General features: G+C 36.0%; 1 protein-coding gene across 1 annotated transcript; it reads right to left on the reverse strand.

Moving 5' to 3' along the window:
- Positions 1-9,419: 9,419 nt before the first annotated feature.
- On the reverse strand, positions 9,420-17,813 carry LOC149793339 (uncharacterized). Its single transcript, XM_089967312.1, has 2 exons — positions 17,688-17,813; positions 9,420-13,215 (listed from the first exon to the last, which is right to left on the reverse strand). The coding sequence occupies exons 1-2, from the start codon at positions 17,743-17,745 to the stop codon at positions 12,497-12,499; spliced, it is 777 nt and encodes a 258-aa protein (XP_089823438.1). The 5' UTR covers positions 17,746-17,813; the 3' UTR covers positions 9,420-12,496.
- Between the last annotated feature and the right edge of the window lie 352 nt (positions 17,814-18,165).

Raw genomic sequence — 18,165 nt, forward strand, 5'->3', positions numbered from 1 at the left:
ATATTACAGGCTTCACTGGGTTATCTCCCTTACCCGATACAGTCAAAAAAATCAAAGCCCATTATGAATGCTAAGAAGCTTTCTCCAGAACGTAACGTATTTATCTTATCTATGCAGCACTAAATATATTAAAATAATCTGATAATTGGTATCATTAAACAATTTAAACGAAAATTTGTTCAATAAAGCAAATTAAACAAATAATTTCTTTCAATAAAACTGCATTTCCTTACAAAATCAATATAAAATTATATGAAATGAGAGAACGCAAATACTACTGCTGCTGCTGCTGCTGCTACTACTACTAAATAATAATAATAAAAATAATATTAATAATAATAATAATAACAAAAACAACAACAAGCGAATATGGCATTGGGCATACACAACAATACTAGACACTAATAGACTTATTTACATTATACATTGATTGACGGCCAGGCATTCAATGGCGAATAATGAATGAATGAGCACTCACTCACTATATATATATATAGAGAGAGAGAGAGACAGACAGACAGACAGACAGAGTCGGATAGACGGATAATTAGATAGATAAGGCAAAACATTTTTCATCTGCAAGAAACGCACCCTCGCAATTATTTTACAATGGTAGAAGATGAATGTTCTATCCTGCATTTGTTAAGACATTGTGCAAACTTTGAATATGATTCGAAACTATCGTCAGTGTACAAATGACCTTGTATTACGTATAGGAAAAACATTTTGACTTCATCACCAATTCAAGGTGATGAAATTTGTATTCGTACTTAATGAAAGAAACAACGTATCGCACTTGATATGTAATGTTTGTTCTTGTCAGATATGGTGCTGACCATTAACGTATCGGTGAGCACATTAGTAACTTATGTAAAATAATGGGGGTTTTTTTGCCCTTGTTCATTATTATAGATAGATAATCATACAGGACGGTATGACGGAAAGAAATGATGTAGAGATACTGTCAAAGTATTGTGGGGTGTTGTAATGAAATTATAAAGCTGTTATGGAACTCAAAAACTTTTATGTGTTATGTGTATTGCTCGTCTGTTCAATATTTGATTTTCTAACGTTAAATTCTTATTTCTTTGACAGGCTCGAAAACTAGAAATGAATCTGGTATGACGTCTAAAGACTAGGGCTGATCAGCTGCAAAACGTGCTCAAAACGTTATCTTGGATGACGTAGACAGTGGATTCAAAACATGGCAGATTGTCCATAGTAGCATTTTTTTCTTCCCGAACGTATTTCATATTTCTGTTTCCTTTTCCTTTGTATAAAACTCTGTCTTAAATTAAACTTTGCCTTTTCTGGATTCACTATATTTTAGCATAAATGAAATCGTAATGCGGCACATATGCAGACTGATTATATATGAAAACATTGATAGTTGTTTGGACAAATGAATGAAATGGGTGCTTATAGGGTGAAAGTGTTTCATGTTTTATTCATGTTGCCGACTTTACTGGTTACAAACAATATATAACAGCCTTCAGCTGTTCTTTCGAAATGTTACTTGTGATATCTATGCTTATGTTTGCTTGGAACCTGCTCACACTAATCGAAACCTTGAGGTTCTGGAAAATGATAATCTTGGTCAGAATTTGGTCCTATAACAAATGTAAATCAAGTATTTAACGTTTAAAGCGGGGCCGGGGTCGGGTGAGTGGGGGCAAGACCATCTGGATCCAGTAGCAAGACAAGGTCAAGACTGCTGGAGATGGAATAGGATGCAGTGGAGGACCAGGTCTATCTACGTGCCTCGTTATGCTATATGCGCTCCAATCCTGAGGGCTTGTAGTGTACTAGGATTAGTAGGGTTAGGTGCAGCCTTGTATGCCAGGAGGGCTTTCCTTTTTGCCTCAGTCATGGGCTCCATCTCCTCCCAGTTGGCATCATGCCAGTCGGCATTTTTGCGCTCCTTCTTCCCGTAGGCAGTGATGGCTGAATTGTGCACAGCGTCAAGGAAGTGGAACCAATTGGAATCGATGGTGTCATCCGATGTCGCTTTCGTGAGAGATTCCTCTAGTTTGCTGATAAACTGTTGTGTTTTCTCTGGGTTGCTTGCACAGCAGGTGTTGATGCGAGGGCGACCCTTCTTCTTGGCGTGTTGCAGCTTCTTGGGTATTGTTCGCACCTTGCTGGCCTGGAGGGAATGGTCAGTGATTCAATCGGCACTGTGGTAGCTGCGAGTATGGTCAGTGATTCAATCGGCACTGTGGTAGCTGCGAGTGAGGAGGACACTGGCCAGTTCCGTACGCCTAGTGATGGCGAGGTCTAGCGGGTGCAAGCGGCGGGAACGTGGGTGTCTCAATGACACTTGGTGAATCTCCTTGCATTTGAAGGTGCTGGTCACACATAGTATGTGGGAGCAGCAAATCTTCAGCAGTCGCTGACCATTCTTGTTGATCTTGCCCCTTCCGCGAGAGCCGCGACAGGTGGACCGGGCCTCGTGGTCAGCTCCCACTTTAGCATAGAAGTCTTCTAATATGTAGAGGCCTTCAGTGCTGGGGATACTGGATATTGCCTGATCCAGAGCCTCCTAGATATATTCTTTCTCCTCGTGGGTGGAGCAGAGGGTTGGATCGTACACGCTGAAGATAATGACTGGGCCTGACAATGTTGACAGCCGGAGGACAATGATTATCTCAGTACCTGATGACATAGGTTCAATGAAGGCTACTAGCGTGTTCTTTACAAGGAAGCCGACACCGTGCTGCCTAGGTTCATCCGAGAGCTTCCCTTGCCAAAAGAAGGTGTAATTGGCTTCCCTGATGGTGCCCCTGTCGGTCAGTTGGGTCACCTGGAGGCAGGCAATGTCGACGTATAGTCAGGAGAGTTCTCTGTCAATGACTGGAGTCTTCCATGCGTTTTCAATCTGCTGCAGGTCAGCATGGTCCTGGTGTTCGAGCTGGAGTCTTATTATTTCTTCTTTGAGTCTTGCCTCGTACGGAATTGTAGCCCACTTGTCGAGATGGTTCTCGAAAGTCAATGCATCCAGTGAAGCAGGCAGGCCATGGCGGAAAGTACCTTATTATCTGAGGGCTGCCCTGCTTGAGGCGGGCGGTAGCTGTCCAGTGAGACAGTGTGATCTCTCTCACCATCGGAAGCATCCCCTGGCGCCAAGCTCCACGTCAATTGAGCTTTGACTTAGAACTGGTAAACTGCTACTTCCCGTGTTGTGTCGACACCTTACGACGACGCTGTGGTGTCCTATCCAGTGGAGCTACGAAGTCTGGGCAGGGTGGTATGGAGAATCAACTGTTGCCCATGCAGCAGATCCCCCTCTCTACGCAGCTGGTGGACCCAAGGGAACGACGAATGCCGATACAGCTTGGCACCAACGGCTTCACAGGAGTTGCCTGAATGATGTTGAAGTCAATACCAGACCATCTTAGGGAATCCGTTTCCGGATTATCTGTCTGGGATTACTCCCTTAGCCTTTCCCGTGAGTGGGTATAGCCGCAAGATAGCAGAGGTTTGGAATCGGAGTTTTCCTTCTCTTAGATGAGCTACCGTCCAAGGTTTACGAGTTCCATCTACCCGAAGCGGCTGGTTTTAAGGCGCCAGTGGCCCGCCTTCACTCCTTCTCCTGTTAGCGGAAACATGGTCCGCCGGACTTCGAAGCTAAGCTACTCAAGAAGGCCAGGAGCTGGATTTTAGTTGACAGAGGCAATCAGAAACACAAGCTGTATGGGGAATTTCTGGAGGAGTAGGGCACTTATCTCCTACTCCCACCCGGCAATGTCATCCTTGGACCACACAAAGAAATATCAACATCGATTATATTATTTCCTCAACTCGAAAATGCTTCCAATATTCAATCTACTTAAATACATTAATATAACTTTAGAAAAGAAATCCCATTGTTTCTATTTTGTCTTTGAATTTAAAAATAAACTCCATAAACAGTTTGTTACTATTAGATAAATAGTCGGGTTGTTTTCTTTGACAATAAATTGAATTCATCGAATTATCGACCGCCATCACAGCCCTTTATCTAGGTCACTGTATTTACACCTCGGTTACCCCCATACCATCCGTCTTTTATGGTATTTTATCACTAAGGTACTATAAATCGCAACAGCTTAGCATCATTAAGTTTTAGTAAATCGTTCATTTAGTATATTATTTAAACCAATCATCGCGTGAAGAAAACAAACACAAAATAAAAAGGAAAATAGTGGTAGTTTTTTCTCGTTCTAAATGAAAGGTATGAGAACATGCACGCTATTCCCTGTAAATACAAATTAAATGAAGTGCTGGTGATTTTTATTTCAATACATGGGATTCTCTACCAGTAAATATCATAAACAGTTGCCGATTTTACAGTAAAATTTTCGACGAACTCTTATGAATCTATTGCAAACGAAGATAGTGAAGATAAAAAAAATTGCGAGAGTTATAGTTATCTTGCTGAATTTGCTTATATTTTATCCTCGCTAAAATTATTCCATGGAAAGTACCATGTTAATCTGATGATAATTTAATTTTCCTGTAATCGAAGTAAACGTTTTTGGTTTTTCAATTTTAGAATATGAAGATCTTAAATCATTATTTGCCATTTTTCTTAGTCTTCAATTCACGTGTCTAAATTTTCTAAAATGTAAAACAAGAAAGATTTGTCTAACTTCGCCTTATGTTGAACGTGACTAATAATACTAAACTAAAACCCTTGATTTTCAACAATTTCAATGCGCATTTGCATTTCATTCACGATTTCACTATGCCCCTTTCCTATATTTTTAAAGTACAAACGTTTGTACGGACATCTGATTTCAGTATCTATGAAATAACCGTAAAAATTAAATGTACCCCACGTTCTATTTCCCAAAGTATTTAACTGGCACAGTTATAATCTATCTGATAATTATTTAGTCCCTTACCTTACACAATTTTCCAACAATAACTTTCTCCATAACCGCAAACTTGTAAAAGTTTGGAAACAATACAGTCAACGAGTTTAATGTTATATCCAAACATTTTTAAAGCATGAAAAACATATATACATGATGCTGTGCAAGAGGCGAGACCTGGAATTTAGCGCAAGTTGCCGAGAAAAAGTTAATACGAATATACTGTAAAATCCATGCAAGATACCAACTTCTATAAATGCTACAAGAAAAATAAATGGAGACGAAACCAATGTTATTATTGCTCTTTTTCCGTCACATTAACTTCATTGAATCCACAATGACAATAGTAAAAGTCATAATGGTTATGTATGCCTTCATGGGTTCTTTTCAGTTGTGCTTTAAGATCTTTGGCACTTTGAAACATCACATGTTGTGTCCAATATTTCATTTTTGGCTGGAAATTTTATTGACTTCAAGTGATTATTTCTGTTTAAATACAATGTTCTCTGATAACATTATTCGACAGAGACATTTACTGGACTTAATACTGAGTTCAAACCTGTAATTATATCACTGAGATTCAAGAAAAGACTATTGACACATCAACACTCTATAAGCTATCAGAGACACATCATCGCCTTCAGTTTTTGGATTTATTCTGGACTTTTATTGAATTTTATTCAGGACATTAAATTCTTAGGACTTGTGTCTGTAATTCATGTATTATTTTGGATTTAATTCGCATTACCGTGAGTTTTTTCTCATTTTCACTTTGTATTCTAGACAAATAAATTATTTATCGAATTTTGCAAAGTTTGTTGCTGTTCACTCTTTTCTGTTACTTATTGTAAGAGCATAAACTCGTAACACTAGGAACATTTTGCTAAAAGTGAATGAATTTTGATAATTTTGAGACTCGTGATTAAAAACACATTTATAATGCAAGGAACTGGACAAAGAATATGATGACGTAAAACCGATCAGTCTTATTTTGACTTCGAAATATATTTCTTTTTCGAGTACAGGATTATCAAAACTTCCTTATATAATTTCCATTCAACTTTAAATTCAATGCATATGATTTGATTTGTTCGGAAAATATCACAGCAATCCACGAAATCGCGATAGAAAACGAAACAAAGTATTCAATGAATCGCAAGCGTAATACTCAAGGTCCAATTTGTGTAACTACATTAAAAAAAAATTATTAGACGATAGTTACGCTAGCTTGGGCTTTAATACCGGCAATACCTATGTAAAACTGTTGGAATTACTTCAGTTGAACCTAAACATTAACGGAACGTATGTTTATATGCATATTTCTTCTTCTACATTCAAGACTATGTTTATATTTCTATCTTTTCTTCTTCATTCAATAGTATGTTTATAAATATAGTTTCAAAGAGTTTAATATACTTAAGGCACGTTTAATTGACCATAAGATAAATATGTTTTAAATATTTCGAAAAATAACGATGATCTCGTGGGAAAATATACAATAAACGTATAAACATCTGAAAATGAAATTGTATATACTTGTATATACTTGTTTGATTCATGATCACATTTCTGTGTTTATATAATTAATGAATTACTTTATTTTCACGCTATTCTATACGATACAGAAAAAGGTTTTTTTCAAACACTCGTATTGTAATATTTTATGCCACAGGAAAATTTGCATTTAACCTGATAATCATGCCATGGTATGTGTGTAAAACACTTCATTATGATTTGAGATATTGCCGTGACTGTGACGAACCAGTATTATTTTAAACATTAAATTCCCGAACTTCAGTCTAGTCTTATAAAAGGGGAGTGTTGGAAGATATGATGGTGTATTTTGTACCTCTGTTCATATCTGAACGAAGTGGACTAATTGCCTTCCTATCCTTAGGTAGGCTTATTCCAAATTATATGACGTAATAAAAAGCTCTGCATAGCCTTGATATTTTATTTTGTCCCTTTGTGAGCGAAAGAAACCGTCGCTGTCCGAATGTGCATTGTATTTGATATCTCTATCATACGATGGTTTGGACAGCATTTTATCAACATAATGTATATGATCCGCACATATTTAAAATTAGTAACACGTTATTGGATAAAAGACATAATGTAAATATATAACGCATTGAGATAATTGGCCGTTCAAAACCGTTGCTGGTCTGCGATGGTGGACGTAGAGTAACTGTATTGCTCATATATATCCAAATAAATAAATAAATGCACAACTAAAACTTCTGCATTATTGTAGAAGAGAGTTTACATTGAATAACTGTACACAAAAAGACCATCATCTTTAATTTTTTATTTAATTTTTAAATCAAAATTCACCAAAGACAGGCTGCTGTGATCACTATTATTGGTACCTTTTCATTGTCTGCTTTAGAAAATTTACAATAAAATGTCGAGAGTCTAGAATCAATAGTTCTGAGTACAAAAATGTATGCGTCATCAAAGGCATCCACACGTTCAAGTTATATTGCATTGTTTTGGGCATAATCAGGACAATAAATAGATCCGAGATTTTTGTAATCATGATGTATGGAATCAGAACAAATAAATCCAACTATAGACAATCAAATTTAGCTTTAAATGTTAAGTAAAATAGTTTTCCTTCGTTTAAAAAGCGATGCTAAACATGCGTGACGTCAATGTATTAGTCAATGACTCAATTTATCAGAGAAAAAAGTAAAAACTTGGGCAAAATTGCATTCTGATCTGCGAGTAAGTTTAAGTTTATTTTCTATAAACACTGAATTTTCTTTTAAGAAGTTGGTGGTAATCATCCTCAACAAAAATTTATTACTGGTTCGTTTGGAAAAGATGATAATTAAAAAATGTTTTTGGCTGAAAAAAGTGTGCGAACCTATTTTTACCCACAATGCAATGCTCGCATTTAATTAGTATCGTAATGACTACATGGGAATTTGGGCGACATCGGCCAGTAAAACCTTATACGTATCCAAGAAAACATATTTATCGGCGGTATCGACCTCAACCTTTAATAACATGACCAATGATTTTGTTTGCTTGACCCAAGAGTAATCCACACGTGAAAATTGAAATGTGACATCAAACCCATAAGCTGATAAACGAACTGCTTACAAATAATAATGAAAATTCCTTTGTCTCTATATGCATCACTGCCCATTGTTAAATGAAAGTGGTGTTAAAAGAGATAATTATATTGATAAAATATGGTTGGATATATTGTGAAAAACAGTCTATAAATAACAAAAGTAAATAACCTTTGAATGGAGTTATGGTTTGATGTAACCATGTGGCTAATTGCCAGCTTAAATGTACCCACATCTGGCAGTTTATCAATGTCTGCAGAGTTCAAATGAATGATTCTGTTGGAGAAGAAACATTATTTACAGTAATCTGTAGAAGTCTAGGTCTGTCATTTGCCAAAATTGTGGTTATCGTCAAATTGTCCCTTTTAACTGAGTTAATTTTCTTTGTTAGTAGCAACACTGTCATTCTTTATTGGACATGCCGTCTCGAATGTAGCGATTGTAGCACATTTATAAAACTTGATGTTTGTCAATATGATTTGCTCACCTATCCGACATCACGCTTTAGGAAGGATTCACGTTGATAGACAAGGTTATTTGTGTGAGGGGATCTGACTGAAGAAGCATACTGCAGATGTAATTGTACCAAACTTCTTCTTAGATTTCATGGTGAACTTTGGTGTTTCTTATAATGAATTTCGAAGTCTGTGTTTAATTGTTTGTATGTGTATGCGCGTGAGTGTGTGTTCCATGCAATGATGATTTCGATGTGAACACCAACGCATTTTGAAGAGATTACAGTGTCTCAATACTATTGAGGAAGTATTGTCTTTGGCTAGGTTTGCGATGCGAACACCAATGTATTGAGCGGACGTTACAGTTTCTGTTTGAATACTTTTGAGGAATTATTGTGCTTGGATCGGTTTGCAAGAGCTGGTAAGGTATAAAATATTACTTTTGGTATATCACGTTTGTGATTGATTTCATGGATGGTATTGTCAAGTACATGGCTGTCTCATAACAATGTTGTGAAACATTAGAGGCCATGTTTTGTCTCTCCTTTACGTTGTCGGTAAATAAAGTGTCGTTTTGTCTTTGCTTGCATCAAAGAAAACACAAATCATCTTGTCTTTAAAATTTGTATACGTTTTGGATATGTTTTTCTTAGAATGACGGTTATACTAACTTACATATGCTAGTTGTGCACCAGCTATCACCAAAGTCACCCATGTCTGATGATCGCCGAAAGAGGCGATTGTTTAGGTTTGATTGACTTTTGAGACTGTAAGATTTTCTAATATTTTTATTAAATCACCCATTTTTAACATACAATGTACTTATAGGGGACACTGATTATCACGTAGTCATCAGAACATAATATATAGTTGCAAGCAGACCGGTGGACCGTGGTTTATCAGCGAAGGTACACAACTGTTAACAATCAACATTAATGTAAGTATTCCAAATACCTGAAGAGTCTATTACACGTTAATCATTTAGGTCAGTAATAAAAAAGGGCTGGAAAAGGAAGACAAAGAGCGGGTTACAGCATTGCCTTTCATTTTCTATTAGACATTACAATGAATAATTGTTTTATGTACACTTTATTTATATTCTCTCAATTCAAGTATATTTAAAATGATTATTCATATAAGGGCAAAATGTTAAATTTTTTGCATGAAACATTCTCGTTTATTAGACACTGTCTCACAATAAAGTATTTACTGCTGCAATTATTGTTTATTTAGCCTAAGATGCAAAAATATCAAACAAGCATTTTTTTATATATGTCATGTGCTCCTTTTTGAATGTCGCTGCACAAAAAGTAAAAAGTATTTTAGGGTGAACCTAGCATAAACGAAGAATTCGAGAATACATAATGATTTAAAGTCATTTGCACGAAATAAAACTGCAAATCATAATGCACATATACAGCTAGCAAGCATACATTAATTTCTAAACAATTACGACTAATTTTCAGAGTGTACACCGACGCGAATATCAATGAATGCTCTTGGTATGGCGTTTTAAATGGGCAACATAATACTCCATGTAAAGGACAATAAGCCGGCAAGAAACCTGCAACAACAATGACAGCTGACCCGAATGCGATCACTAGGAAACCTTAATAAAATGAAGCATTACCGAAAAGAGAAACATTTTAGATTATTTAAAGTGAGAGTACCGGCTGCTTTGCTATATTGTGCACACGAATATATCAAATGAAACAAAATGGGACATTAAAAGATTGCTCATCTATCTTTAGCTTAAAACTTTTGCTTTCATTTACCCTGAATCTATGGTGAAATATTTACATTATACATGCAACTGAAAACGCAAATATTTGATGCAATAGTTGTTTCGAAGTTCATCAACAGCTAAAACAAAAACAAACTGCAAAAGACAATTCGCATTACTTATACCTAAATTGATATAACAGAATGCAGTGAACCAAATGTCATTTGTTGCCTGACAGTGGGCAGTTTCGTCGCTTAAAGTATTCAAGAAAGGCACTCTTTCATGATATCATTTGTATGATCTGTCACAAACACATACGGCCATGCAACGTTTTCCTGACTCGATACTCCAACGATTATTAATTGCATCGATTTTGGAAGATATTCCAACAAATTGCTTTGACTGGTTTTACTAATAGGAGAAAGCGGCATAAAATGGGTAGGCAACTATATACTCCTACAATAAAGATGTTACGTTGTGTAATACTTGATTTATCTTTAGAGTATAACTGTACCTTCTTTCAGATTCATTTACGTATGTTTATAGTTATATTGTCGTAAATTTAGTTTCATCAGTATCACGTAGCATGAGCCGATAAAACGAAAAATCTTTGTATACACAAGCACTGATATGTGTTAGTAACTTCTGAAACATAACTTGTTTAATTCCAGATCCAAATATTGGATGAAAATGTAATTTTCCGTTGACTTACATCATAAGGAGATTCGTGATGTAGCAATAATGTCAGTGATTTTGACTGTGTATCGTGGAAAAATTGAACAGCCTCGAGCCTTTCCTATGGAACATTCATCTCGGAAGTACAAAACGCCAGTAATACAGCATGAAAAGTATTGAACTGGCGATACAAAATAGTCACAGGTTGATATAAACGATATAAAGTAGTGACTATACCAAGCGTAAAAGGATGACATCATGAAATGATCGTATATGTCGATCAATAAGAGGTTTTCTAATGGGTTGAAACACAGAAAGAGCACATAAGGAATGTTGGCAAGAATGATGGATGGCAATTAGGAATGCTTTGATTATGCATGACGTGAAATTACATCTTTTCTATGTATTGTTAATGTTGTATTAGTTTCATTTCAATTGAATTTTATCCAACAAGTGCCACGACTTCTTTTCTTTACTATTCTTGGTGAACTAAGGTTTAAACAAATCAACTAAAGTGTTTAAACTTCACCTGCATTTATATTGTTGTGCATTCAATTTTATGCCCAGAAACAAAATGGTACTTTAAATTCCAAAGTCAAGATTTAGTAGTAACATACTTTTATGCGAAAGAAAAACACAAACCTTCTTTGATTTTCACCATTAAGAATGAAATCGCAGGAATGCACTGGGAATTCAAATAACATTTTTTATCGTCTTTTACGTAAGAAGATATGATGACGCTGAGATAAAAAGTAATCACTGCAGTCTGTTTTATTGCATTCATCAAGTTCTGGCGAAGTTACTCTGTTGTAAATTTTATATTATTTACAGGAAGACGCAAATAATATCAATTGAAACAACTTTTTATAGGTGGCGCTCACCAGATAATATGTACTTTTGAGAGAGTGACGTATGTAAGGTGAATTAGTTCACATATAAAACATGCACAGTGGAGAGAATGTTTGCATACCTCTATGCTACATTAATGTAATGGGGATGATATTTCTTTTGGATATTGTACTTTTGGAAATTTTACATGATTTAAGCACACTGCTAACTAAAATGACTGCTCCCTTGTGTTAAAAAATCAGTCTGAATTAGTCTAAAGTACACTATACATAGCAGCTATTAAAATAGGGAAAATGAATTTTGCCAGACTAGACAATACCAGCTTCTGAAAGTGCAATGAATGAATTACCAAATATATAAAATGTAAAAAAAGTTATCGGCTCTTTTTTATACAATTTACCTCTTAAGTTCAGGATGTGAAAATGACCAAGTAGAACTAGCACTTTTTTGAAAGGTGCACATTTGAAGTAAGGCCAAGCTGTATACTCTATAACCCATAGTACACCCATCAATCATACACCAAAATAAAGGGAATTAAAGGTTCTTTGAATTATACCTAAGATATACAAGGTCTTTTTTAAATAGCCAGTATAACCAGTGAGGAAAGCCGGGGACATTCTTTTTTTTTTAAAATCCTAACCCTATGCAAAATGCGAAACTGTATAGCGCCACCATAGCTGATCCATGGGAAATTTGTTATGCTATCTTAATCACATATCCATCCTGACACTTCCCAGTACAACAACAGAAATTCAGAAATTATAGTCATTTATGTATACGAGATAGGACAACACATACAACAAGCCAGGATGCACTTTGACAACCAACAAAATATAAAGATTTCTAAAATATTAAGATTTACAGATCCATGCAATGGCTGCAAGTCTTTTTAACAGCTGTCATTACAGCAGCAGAGCCGAAGAATGCTCCTAGTATGGCCTTCCAGCCGATACCGGCCATTGCTACAGACTGCAGAACTGAGACTACACTCCCCGCTGCTACGGTTCCACCATAAAGGGACATAATCTTGGCGGCCAAGGATCCTGCAACAATTCCAGCCGCTCCAAATCCGATTACTGGGAGCCCATATGTGACAAGCCCAATTAGGGCCAATATTCCACCAATACCAACTGCAGAAATGCCCCCAAGGCATTTGAATATACACCAAAATTGCTCCTCGCTCATTTCCTTTTCATCACCAGTATCCTCGTTTCTGGTAGACGTGTCTTGATCTTTTATCGTTTCATCAGTATTGTCCTCGTCATTGCCTTCGTGTTTTTCCATACGTCGTAAATCTTTGTCCTGGAATTTAGTTTTTCTCTCAGGCTCTGAATTACTAGCAGGATCGTCTTTACTGGATTGCTGCGGCACGTCTCCAGACGATGCACGTAGTTTTACCACAAGTTCTCTGAGTAATACCCTTTGGCCTATGGGTAGGCCTAAATCTCTCATATCACTTTCGGTTAAACCTCGAACTGCTGTAATGTCGTATAACTTCTGCTTCCTCAGGATCTCGATCGTCTCGTCATCCAGCTGATGCTTTCTCAGCATATTTTCAAATGTGGGATTAAGAGAAACTGAAAAACAAAATAGCAAGATGAGATATTCAGATGCCACTTTTTTCCTTTTCCACATTTTGTTTCTCAGACGATTAGAGTTTCAAATTTGTCATTTCATTCAAACCCATGGTTTAATCTTAAGATGAACGAGATGTTAAAGTGGTTTTAAAGTCATACCATGCACACACAACATGGATTCTCTAAGAACCTAGAGAAATCTGTAAATATGTAAGCCTCTTAAAACTTAGCGGACCGTTCAAAGAAATCATAGGTGCCACCCGATCCCACCCACCAAACATGACGGCATCTTTTGCGTATAAGGTGGACTAAGACTCTAATGAAAAATCGTTTTGAAATGCTTAGTTGCTTATTAATAACATCAATACAGTGTTAAACTTTGATACCTTAAACAGTCATCTCTCATTTTCTGTCACAGACACACACACACGAAAACAAACACACAAACTCTCTCTCTCTCTCTCTCTCTCTCTCTCTTTCTGTGTATCATCATATTGCCTTTGAACATAAAAATGACAAAGTACAGAAAACTCAAAACTGTATTCCTTTATTGATGTTATTTTTTAAAACTGACTGGTTGTTTTCTTGTTTGATTTTTAGATATCAAGTTACTCTGCTGCATATCTTAGACATGAGGTCTTGAAAAAAAGCTAATTTTAGGACATACTGTTGTGTGTGTGTGTGTGTGTGTGATTTGAATTTTTAACGTAGCTTTAACAATTTTTCAGTCATATCGCTACGATGTCTGCAGTGTGGCAGTTTATAGCGATGTATAGCACTGGGGCATCATGCCGCAGACATGTAGCATGATGTCCCACCCAGTCACGTTATCCTGATACCAGGCCAACCAGTCCTAACACTAACCTCTTAATGCTGAGCGCCAAGACATACTGGTGTTAAGTCTTTCAAATAATAATAAAATTCATCGTAGCGACCCAATGTGTTACAGCAGAGGCCTTTGACTGATATATATATATATATATATATATATATATATATATATATATATATATATATATATATATATATATATATATATATATATATATATATATATATAGCAAGCAACCCTACAAGCCCACGTAGCTGGGATTTTCATGTCTTAGTAAAAACAACAACATCGATTCTAGTATTTCCTCAACTCGAAAATGCTTCCAATCTCCAATATACTTAAGTACATTAATATCATTTGAGAAAAGAAAGTCCTTTATTTCTATTTTGTCTTTGAGTTTAAAAATAAAACACCAGAAATGGTTAATAAAAATTAGCTAAACATTCAAGTTATTTTCTTTGACAATGAAGTGAATTCATCGACTATTAACCATCACCATCACAGCCCGTTATCGATGTTGCTGTATTTACATCTCCTCTACCACCATACCTTCAGTCTTTTATAGTAGTTTGTCACAAAGGTACTATAAATCCCAACAATTTAGCGTCATTCAGTTTTAGAAAATCGTTTATTTGGAATATTATTGTATCCCATTATCGATTGGAAAATGTTTATATAATAAAACGTAAAGGAAAAAAATAGTAATAGGTTTTCTCCATCTACACGAAGGGTAAGCGAACATGCACGCTAATCCCTGTAAATGCAAATGAAATGAAGCGCGGGCGAATTGTATTTGAATACATGTGATTCTCTACCAGTAAATATCATAAACAGCTGCTGATGGTTATGGATTTTACAGTAAAATTATGGACAAGCTCTGGAGAATCTTTTTCGTTTCTATTACACACATCTTTCATCTAAAAACACAAGCGAAGATATCACTTTTATCTAGTATTATAATTTTCTTCCTGTATTCGCTTAAATTTTATTCTCGCTAAAAGATTTCCATGAACAGTAAGATACAAGCCTGATAATGAATTTTATTTTCCAATAAGCAAAGTACACGTTTTGAGGTTTTTTAATTTTGGAGTTTGAAAGTTTAAAAAATCATTACTTAGCATTTCTTAAACTTCGATTCTCGGGGTTTCCACATTTAATTTTCTAAATGTAAAACATGAACGATTCGTCTGATTTCGCCTGATGTTAGAAGTGACTTAGAATGCTAAACTAAACCCTTAATTAATTTTCAATGCGCGTTTGACTTCATTTACGATTTTATTATGTCCGTTTTATCATAAATTTAAAATACAAACTTCGATACTGTATTGACATCAAATTTCATCATGTGTGGAATAACCGTACAGAATTAATTGTACTCCACGTTCTATTTCCGAAAGTATTTACCTGGCACAGTCACAATCTAGCTGAAAATTATTTAATCCCTTCTTACTTTACACAATTTTCAAACGAATAACTTTCGCAGTAACCGCAAATTTTGTAATTTTGGAAACAATATAGTCAAAAACGAGTTCAATGTTATATCGAAGCTATTTTTAAGAGTCAGAAAAACCATATATACATGATGCACTGCAGGAGGCATAACCTGGTCTCTAGCGCAAGTTGCCAAGAAAAAAGTCAATAAGAATACACTGTAAAAATCCGTGCAAGATACCTACCTCTATAAATGCTATAAGAAAAATAAAACAACATTGAAAATTGTTCTGAATCATACAGCTATCATTCCCATGTTGTTATTCTGTCATATTAACTTAATTAATTGACCCCACAATAACAACAGTAAATGTCATACAGGTCATGTATGCATTCAACACCGACTATTTCAGTTAGATTACACATACCTTTAAATGGCGATTATTCACTTTATTTGTTATCCCCATACATCTATGTACCGTTGGAAGATCACTGCACTACCCGAGAAACACATACGGCGAAACTTACCGCTAAAGGACGTATACATTTTTGGACGAGATCAAACTAAAGGTCTGAACAGTACAAACCGGATCGAATGTCACGCGTTGAGATGTCACAATGCGAGCTACACATGTTGCAAAAACAAATTTGTACTACCTTATATTGTGACCATTAGAATATACGTGATCTTTTTTTGGCTCAGTTTAGTACCTGGCCACCATTATAAAAGTCCATTGCGTTCAATAATATTTGTCTGGATGTTTTAAGAACAGTTAATATGCAGAGCAAATAATAATCAGATTTTAGTGTTAAATTGCAGAACAAAAATTACAATTTAAGATTAGGAAATGCGCGTAAACGACAACATCGTCAAATACTTTAGATGACGTGCCATCACTAACAGCGTAAAAGGGAATTGTTTCTGGCTATTTAATTCGGATAATAGCCTTAACAATTTAAAAAGCAGTAACTTTATTGATTGTATAAGCGTTGTCGATTATTAATTTCAACAACTGTATTTATTTTTATCTTAAAAAAATCTTATTCGAATATCTAACCGGATATTCGTCCGCCAGAACCTTCCCAGTTTGAGAAGTATCACTGCTGTTATTTCCGGGGTCTCTTTCGGGATGTGGAGGTCATTCAATTAGCATCGGAAAGAGACGACGATATTTCGAATGCTGCAGCTCTACGTCAGGGACGTCATTTCGAACTTTTTTCGGGGGGGGGGGGGCAAAACTTGACGGGCTTGTTAATTTTCGTATATAGCCAACTGCAATTTTACATTTTACAGCACATGCGAATTCGGAGGTTGGGGGAGGGACAATGCCCCCTGCGCCCCCCCCCCCCAATGACGTCCCTGCTCTACGTGTACATTATGTTGCACTGTAACCTAGAAGTAGTATGGATTTCACATTGCACTCAACGTTGATGACTGTATCTTTCTAGACTGTATGGTATGGTTTCAAATGTGTTATGTATGAAGGGATTAAATTATTCTCAGTCAGGTAAATACTTGTTAAGAATGACAGCAGGGTACAATTCCAAATGATTCGGAAGCTGACCTGAAAACGTAAAGCCTGAGAAGTTATTCCATACTTATTACTTGATTAATGACGGTCGCTGTGGTGGCCTAATAGTTAGACCATACGCCTGGGATGCGGGAGGTCGCGGGTTCGAACCCCAGGCGATTCATACCAAGGCAATACAAATGGTACAAGCAGGTGCCTTACACTGCACTCAGCATTAAGAGGTTAGTGTTAAGATTGGTCGGCCTGGTGTCAGGAATATGTGACTGGGTGGTCATGATGCTATATGTATGCCCCAGTGCTAGACATCAGTATAAACTGCCACACTGCATACATCGTAGCGATATGACTGAAAAATCTCAACAGCTACGTTTGAAAATCAAACTCACACACACACATACACACACACACTGATCAATGACAGGTAAATATATATATATATATATATATATATATATATATATATATATATATATATATATATATATATATATATATATATACTTAGCATTTTATTAACACAGCAAAATTTTCAAGTATGTACAATGATCTTAGTCATTGAACGTAACAGTGTGTTACACAGTCCCACCCCCACCCCCACCCCTTCTTCCTGATGAGAGTTGTAAATAACTCATTGTAAGAACATGGATCTTAAAATTGGTTTGATCTTTTGAACTTACCTACAGATATACAGGATAAGATATGAATCATCATTAAATACAGCAAATACGTCTTCATGTTGGGAAAATTGCTTTATTAGCACCTTCCTCTGAGCATCTGAGTAATAACGAAGTGTTATCCCTGAAATAAGGGGAAACAACTCTTTTATGTCTGCAAAATACCAACACATGGCACGCTTTGAAGGTCATTATGTTCAAACTTACTAAATCGCATTGAGTCCTCTTTTAGGATTCCTTTTCAATTACACGACCGCTGTAACTTGTATACTCTTTATATACATTTTGCTGAATTTAGTATTATATTACCCGAAATGGAAACCTTGACACGAAATATATCTAATTATATGGCCAGCTGACAAGGCCATAACTTGAAACATTGGCATCTTCTGCCTCTAGTCCTAAAACGTAAGACACATCACCCGGTATTTTTGTTCTCGGGGTGGGTGGGGGTGATGGGTCTTACAGCCTAACTAACGGC

This window comes from Sinohyriopsis cumingii, chromosome 8, assembly GCF_028554795.1.
Source record: "Sinohyriopsis cumingii isolate HCF-2022 chromosome 8, ASM2855479v2, whole genome shotgun sequence".
Taxonomy (NCBI): domain Eukaryota; kingdom Metazoa; phylum Mollusca; class Bivalvia; order Unionida; family Unionidae; genus Sinohyriopsis; species Sinohyriopsis cumingii.

What these genes read in the sequence shown, in the direction of transcription:
- LOC149793339 (XM_089967312.1), bottom strand. Translation starts at nt 17,745, where the DNA reads ATGAAGACGTATTTGCTGTATTTAATGATGATTCATATCTTATCCTGT. An exon ending in CTTATCCTGTATATCTGTAG is followed by an intron (nt 13,216 to 17,687) that starts GTAAGTTCAAAA and finishes TTTGTTTTTCAG; the next exon opens with TTTCTCTTAATCCCACATTT.